Below are 8,153 nucleotides of genomic sequence, written 5' to 3' on the forward strand. Positions count from 1 at the left end.
CTAACAGCAGCTAACAAAGGTCAGTGGAATCTAACAGAGGCTAACAGCAGCTAACAAAGGTCAGTGGAGGCTAACAGCGGCTAATGGAGGCTAACAGCAGCACACTGATAAAAAAAAAGTTGGATGTTCTCTACAATTCACCTCGGTATTATTGTCATTGTACAGAAGGGAGCTTTACTGTCTTTACGACTCTTATCAGGCTGCTTTCACAACTTTTACAGCCTCTTCCAGGGTAATTAGATTTGGCCATATACTGAGAGGTGAGGTAAACAGCAGACTGACAGCCCACACTTACTACAGACGAACAGCTGTTTGCCCTACTGTGGCCACCATACCTAAGATTATGCCCTTGAGTTGCCCTTGCCCACAGAGATTTCGCATAAGTCGCATAAGTCAGAGTAGTACAAACATTAGATGGTTACCTAGGCAACCAGAGCATGTCCTATGAATGCCCAGCGTGACAGTGTAACCACCCATCAGCAAATCAAATCACTTCCTCTGTGGATGATCCATAATTAAAGGATGAGAGTAGAACTTCATGCAGCAATAACTTCAAGGTAGCCCAGCCCAAAACTTACCCTGGCTTCTGTGACTGTAATGGGACAATGGTAAAGATCTAAAGGTAACTGAGACCATGAATTCATCAGAGTGCTGTACAGTGGACTCATTTGCTTCTCCTTCTCCTTATAATTATGTCAGCTGGTGTAGCAAAATAAATATCAGATCAATACAGTAAAAATATTTGCATTATACACTCAGACTAATTTTTAAAAGCAGACTGATCACCAAAATCATTTATTTTCTGGGGATCATGAATGCTCTTGTAAATTTCATGATAACCCATCTGATAGGTCCTGTTTGGAATAAAGGGCCAGATTTACTAAGTGAGGCAAAAATAGGAGCACTTGGTTTTACAGATGATTTACAAAAGTTGCTTTTTCTAAACACAGTTAAAGTTATTTTCAGCATGACATGCCCAATCTGCCAAAACCTGCATGATTTGGTTTGTTAAAAGGAATCAGAAAAGTACATAAGTAAAGGTCACAGACGCTCTGATGTTGACCACAATAATGAAAATAAGGAGAAGCAGCGAAAAGAAAAACTTTCTGCACCTGAACTGGAGGTCCTAGTTGACCGAAACAACATGTTTAATGAAAATCTGAGCGTTCAGTCTGGCTGTCAGAGAGCTATTCTTTTTTAGAAAGGGTGGATGCAGTGCAGCTCAACTGAAGACGTTAAGAAAGGTGGAATGATTAAGGCGACTCACAAGACCAAAAACTGTGTACAACAAGGTGTCAGCAGAGGAGACGGTTGTAGGTCCTGTGGGTGAAGTACCAAAACAGTCAACACTCATTGGTTCAGATCTGAACAGGTAACAGGAGTTACCTGTTACAGAGCTGGCAGCTGCAGTGTTGAGCTCGAAGAGTTTTCTTCTTCTTCGGCCATGTTCTCTCAATAATGCGCACACTTGGTTTGTTGCTTACTTTTCCCTTTTTCTTTATTGACAGCAACACCGGAGGGAAAAAACATACATTCATTTTTGCAGTTCGTGCTTCAAAACATCCGGAACAGGAAGTGAAGTCACCTATAATCACCAAAATAAAATCATTTCCAAAATAAGATGACAATCAGAAAACGTATTTTACAAAATAAGATAAATTAATATATTTACTTATGAGAACACAAATCTAACATGCAGCATCTGGTTTAGCAAAAATCGGTGGCTCAACAAGCCACACGTGAAATACTGTGGACTCACCCGAAGACCAACCATCTCCGTACTTTCTATCCTGCAGGTTTTTAAAATGTTTGTTATTCTGGAAAATGAAGACTTTGTGAACAGACCCTGGATGCTTTGCTACAGTGTTGTAATAATGTACATAATGTTTACGGATTTGGAGACTATTTGCATATAAACTGAGTGTGTGTGCTTCTTATGGGACAATTAAAAATACATGTGTTCTGTCAATTACTCCAAAGATGGGAATCCTGCTTAACCGGCTAAAGGGCGTGCCCGGAAAGACACATACTCTGAACTCTTCTCGTCAGTCACATCGAGACCAGGCCATATTTGAGACCAGGCAAATGGAAACAAAGGCAGTCTTTAATCTCTGCAATGCCTCCACACAGCAATAACTGCCATCACATCAAGCTTTTTTCCGGCGTTGAATATCCCTGCAAATAGCAATAAAACAGGTGTTGTGAAAGTTAGTAAATCCAACTCTGTGCTTGATTGAAGTATTCTTCTCTCTATAGTTTTGATCTTGACAAAGGAAGTCCCAGAAATCCATATCTAACAGAGTCAGTTGCAAAAATCCCAGAGTTCCCACCTCTAACACAGAATGTTGTCGATCTCAGCAAAACCACGTTTGTGCTGGTGCAACACACTAAACGTCTTCATATGTTAGCTTGTAATCAAGTCACTTCTATTTTGACCTTACACTTCTTCTTGTATAAGATTTATATTTGATCATTTTAAACAGTTAAAAATTCCGAAACACAAACTTGACCCTAAGATGTGCACTGACACTCTGATCACTGTTCAGAGGTTAGAGAACAATCTGCACGTGGAACCATTAATAGCTCAACTAATAAACATGGAATATACTCTAAAAATAACACCCTGTACTTCAGCTGTTTCCTCTCAGAGACTTTGTGTTTTTACACGAAGCCACTATAATGTGCAGTATATAAATTCAAAGTAGAGCTCACAGCTGAGTTTCTACCCTACTGTATACTGACTTTAATCATACATATACATGACTCAGCCATTTGAGCAGCTGTGCACGGGGCGTCTTGACCTGCACTTCTTCAGTTATTGTGGCACGGGCTTTAAAAAAACCTGACCCCAACATAGAACAGACCACCAGCCTGCTGTACGAACGGTCTGGAAAGTTTCATTAATGATTGAGGGGCTAATTGAGCGAGACAGAGTCTTCATCAGCATAACGTTGGTGGTACATTCTGAACAACCTTTCCCGAGAATAATGAGGCAATAAGGCTGTGTTTTCTTTGCTCTCTTTCCCTCTCTTGTCACAGAGACATGGATCAGTCAACATTGAGCCGAGACCAAGGATGGATAGATGGCTAGATAGATAGCACCTGAAGAGGAAGGAGCTGAGATGATGCCAGACAAGCCTGAACTAATCCTCTTCTGCCACAAATAGCCTCAGCGGTTCATCATGGGGTTGAGTCAAACCTCAAGCATCACCCCAGACATCAGCTTGCTGGCGGCAGTTGTGGCGAGCAACCATCTCAACACGTCAGGCACCTCGCACACCTCGACACTCCCTCTGCCTTCATGCAGTATCGATGAATCCTACAAATATGTCTTCCTACCCGTCTGCTACTCGCTGACCTTCCTTTTCAGCCTTACCCTCAACTCAGTGGTGCTCCTGCGCTCCTGCTGCCATCATGGACGTCGTTGGAACACTTCACTGATCTATATGGTGAACTTGGCCACCACTGACCTGATGTACGGCCTGTCTCTGCCCTTCCTGGTGGCAAGCTATGTGCTGAGGGACTGCTGGGTGTTTGGGGACTTCATGTGCCGCCTCGTACGCTTCCTGTTCTACTTCAATCTCTACTGCTCCATCTTCTTCCTTACCTGCATCTCTGTGCACAGGTAGGACAGCGTAGAAACAGAAAATGAAAATGTAAAAGTTAGTCTTCCGCATAAATGTTGTCTAAACTTTAACCAAAATACCAGAAAATCTGCACAATAAATACAAAAAAATGAAGGTTTTGTGAATATTTGGATTTAATGTGAGACTTTGTGAGTTTAATTTAAGTTTCCTGTCACGACCAACTCTCAGAGTTTACCAGAGTTGGTTGTGGCAGATTTTCAGTTGGTGCCATTAAAGCTCAAGTTAAAGTCGGCTTGATGGCATCTTGCTGCTTTTTGTTGTTTATCAAATTGTTTTGTAATCGTTATTATTATGAGACTGGTTTAGTAACTCAGATATCCAGCTCCTCCCCCTTTGTTTCCAGCTCATAACCAGAAGCACACTTTCACCGACACTACAAACAAATAATTACTGCTCATATCATTTCCTGGTAATGTTAATTTTTGATGGATTTCTCATCTTTGCTATTTGAACTTTGACTGGCTAACAGGAAATTAGCAAGCTATCAGATTCTTCTGATCTTTGAGCCCATCGGAAGTTGATCAGATGTTTGCAACAGGTGAGCTGATGGGTTTGACCTCAAAGCTTGTGATCAAAATAAACTGCCGACCTAACCAAAAGCCATTCTGTTAAAGAGCCACATAATTGTTCAGTAGGTTTGAATGGGTAAGCTTCAGCTGATAATTCGACCCCTGATAATCTGAACCTGACATCATTGTCATCAGTCCATACTAAATAAAGGCTAGTTCTCATTTGCTCCATTAGCTCACTACCTCTAAGGTAGGTGTGGTTTATCTGTTAGTTTGTTAGCGGGATCACCTGATATGTTGCAGTCAGATTTGCATAAAAATACTATTTATGTGAAAGGTTGGCTTATACGTTAGTAATCAGGTGCTGAACTGAGATGAGAAGCTGTTTCCTTTCAGATCAACTCTTCTATGGATTTTTGACTTTCTGAGTTTTCTGTTATTTCTGTTTGACACATGGCTGAAAACAGTTTACATGAACCTCAGTGTAAATGCTGAATAAGCAGAGGTTAAACTGATGGACTGAACTGACCACTAGTCGTCTCTCCACAGGTATCTGGGGATCTGTCATCCAATGAGGACCATCACACTGGAAAGTAAGCGGGTGGTGAAGGGGATCTGCGCATTAGTTTGGGTGGTGGTCTTCATTCTCACCTGCCCCATCTTCAGGTTCGCCCAGACCGGATACGTTAGGCGCAGAGCTGGTGAGGCTGTTGAGCCTGGAGAAGGGAGCGATTATGGGAACAGAACTGGAGACCGGGTCGGCGAGGAGTACATAAACTGCTGGGATGATGCCATAGATAAGGAGTTTGCAGACTACGTCCCATATGGCATTGTTCTCCACCTTCTAGGTTTCTTTGTGCCCTTTGTCATCATTGCCTGGTGCTACTCCCACGTGGTCCGGACAATATTTCAGACCCTGCGCTCTCCTCCCAGTTCAATAGAGGGTGGCGAGGATGGACCAGTGGGTGACGGGTCTGTGGAAGGAGTTCGAGGGCGCGAGAGAACCTCCGTCTCTATTTCTGGCTCACAGTACTCACACTACATCCGCCGGCGGCGGAAATCCATTAAAACCATTGTCACTATCACACTGCTGTTTGCACTCTGCTTCCTACCCTTCCATGTGACTCGCACGCTCTTCCTGCTCCTGCGGCGGGGACAGCTTGGCGGCTGCAATGCCATGAAGACCGTCTCCATCTGCTACAAGGTCACCAGACCTTTGGCCTCCTGCAACGCATGGCTCAATGCTCTGCTCTACTTCCTCACGGGCGATAAAGGTGGCCCCAGCTGCTGGCCAGCCGAACGCACCATCCATCGAGACCGCCGGAACGGCTCCCTCTGGTGGCCGCTGAAGATCCTCAAAAGAGATGGAGTGGGAGAAGACGATCACGAGGTGGCCGAGAGGGTTGAAAGGGAGGTGCACATAGAGAACGAGTCCAAGTCCTCCAGAGTTATCTTCTAGGATGCCATAGATCCTCAGTGGGTTACAGGCCATGTGGAATTGCTGTTTTTGATTTGAGGATGTCTACAGACTCCTCATTGCACCACACATGGCATCAGTAATTTCTTAAGAAGAAGCATTTCCAACTTGTTAAAGCATAGAACTTTTAAAAAAACTGCAGCGATACCTGGCCAGACGTTGTTACCAGTCAGTCTGAATACTGGAATTGTTTGTCAAAATGAAAACAGTGACAAACTGATGGAGGAGATGGTGTCTATTTCAAATATTCTGTAACTGAATTGTAAACAAAGCTGTCAAATTGTTAAGTCCCAACAACAGAAACTCTGATATATTTATTCTTAATTTAGTGATTTGAGCTCCTGATGATTTCATGACCAGCAGCAAAGTGAGCTTGGTTCCTCCCCACTGTTGCCAAGTGGTGCTTATATGGGATGATCTGATTGTTGAGGTCCATCCATCCATCCATCGTCATCTGCTTTGTCCGGGGTCGGGTCGCGGGGGCAGCAGCCTAAGCAAAGATTGTTGAGGTCCTTTCTTTAAAATAGTAGGCTATTTACCTTAAGTGCATTAAGAGGAGCTTTTCCATGTTGATTTGCCCATTGATACTCTCAGTATGGATGATTCTGAAATGATTAGCTACCTGCATTAATCTGTTTTTATTTATTGTATTTATTTCTTTGACTCGCAGGCAGCCGCTCTCGAGCCCTGTAGTGGCTTTCACACAGCAGAAACATTTCACTTCACACAGGAGGGAGGGACAATTTTTTTGCTTTTAACGAATAAATCAAGAATTTCAACAATTCACAGCTGTATCGTCAAAGCTTGAAGGGAGGGCGGCTCGCACCTTTCTCCTTCTGCCTTCCTTCGACAGTCCAAACACATGTATGCCTGGCTGTCTCATTGTGCTACACCTGCCCAGCTACATGTCACCTTTGACAGCTGGGATAGGATTGTGACCACAGCGGCGCTGCTTTGGATAAGTAGAAAAAAACAGATGGATGGGTTTGCAATGTTGAAAATACATATGAATCCTTTTTTATGTACTTTAATCTCTCAGAAAAAAGGCAGAGAAGAAAAATATTTGTACATGAATCCAGTGAAGGCCAAATTTGATTAAAGCTGCATGTTAAATATCTGTGAAATATGTTGAATTTTAAACAATAAGCATACAGATCATACGGACACGGAGTCCTGACCAATCAGTAGAAACTGCTGTGTCCGTCTTAGTCAGTTTAGAAACACACTGTGTTTTCAGCACTGAGTTATTAACATTTTAAAGTGACCATTATGATTTTATGCTGTGAGGACTTTTGCACCTGCTGACTGCAGCCGTGCCGGCCTGGCTGTTTGAATGGATCTCCTTCAGAGGCACGCGCTGCAGCTTCCTGTCATGTTGTTGTCCAGCCTGGGTCACTCTGTGATATCATACCTCATTTCTTTGATGTGTTTGTGGGACTTTGTCTGGATTAAAGTGGGTTGTTGAACTCAGCTCTCTGTGCGGCCTTGTTTGTGGATCTGTCTTTGCTCAGAAATGTTTAATCAGCTTTTTCAGAGACAAATCAGCCGGGCTTCTGCTGACATCATACAATAACTAATACTAAGCAGCCTTCATGTCATCACTGTTATTTATTACACAGTTTTAGATTCTGGGTGAAACATCAGCTTTCATACAAAGTCCAGCTGAGGCTGACAGGATACTAAACTGGTGACTGAGTGGTGTCACTGCACAGGAACACGTCTCCAAAACATCCCAGACACAATCAAGCAATTGTGTTTTCACTGTTAAACAAATGTTAACCTCAAACTATCATCAGAGAAACAAAGGGTAAATCAGAGGCAGCGGTTTCCCTCTCTGTGTTCATCTTTCACTCATGTTCCAAACGTGCGGCAACATCTTCACATCACCAAAATCAGAAGAAAGTGGAAAAAACTCACATCTGACGTTATTTTTTGTACACAGATTAAATAGCAACAGAAATCTTTGGCACAACTTCACCTACTTCTAAGGTGCATGCATGAGAAACTAACACCACACAGGTGTCGAACTCCAGGCCTCGAGGGCCGGTGTCCTGCAGGGTTCAGATGTGTCCTTGATCCAACACAGCTGATCTAAATGGCTAAATTACCTCCTCCAGAGGGCTGGGAGCTTGAGGGTCCTGCAGTATCTTAGCTGTTCCCAGGACTGCGCTCTTCTGGACAGAGATCTCCGACGTTGTTCCCGGGATCTGCTGGAGTCACCCTCCTAGTGCTCCGATTACCACTGGGACCACCATTCTCAAGATTGTGTTCTTTCTTCCTGATGTTGCTGTCATTCAGGGTCACTACATCGATCACTACGGCCGTCTTCTTCTGTTTGTCTACCACCACTATGTCCGGTTGGTTAGCCACCACCGGTTTGTCCGTCTGTATCTGGAAGTCCCACAGGATCTTAGCTCGGTTATTCTCCACCACCCTTGGGGGCATCTCCCATTTTGACCTCGGGACTTCCAGGTTATACTCGGCACAGATGTTCCTGTACACTATGCCGGCCACTTGGTT

General features: G+C 43.6%; 1 protein-coding gene across 1 annotated transcript; it reads left to right on the forward strand.

Moving 5' to 3' along the window:
• The first annotated feature begins 3,182 nt into the window (after positions 1 to 3,182).
• On the forward strand, positions 3,183 to 5,615 carry LOC102215512 (P2Y purinoceptor 3). The gene is made up of 2 exons (XM_005751257.1): positions 3,183 to 3,625; positions 4,706 to 5,615. The coding sequence occupies exons 1-2, from the start codon at positions 3,183 to 3,185 to the stop codon at positions 5,613 to 5,615; spliced, it is 1,353 nt and encodes a 450-aa protein (XP_005751314.1).
• Positions 5,616 to 8,153: the final 2,538 nt, after the last annotated feature.

Source organism: Pundamilia nyererei, unplaced genomic scaffold, assembly GCF_000239375.1.
Source record: "Pundamilia nyererei isolate P.nyererei 1_Seehausen unplaced genomic scaffold, PunNye1.0 scaffold00304, whole genome shotgun sequence".
NCBI classification, from domain to species: Eukaryota; Metazoa; Chordata; class Actinopteri; order Cichliformes; family Cichlidae; genus Pundamilia; species Pundamilia nyererei.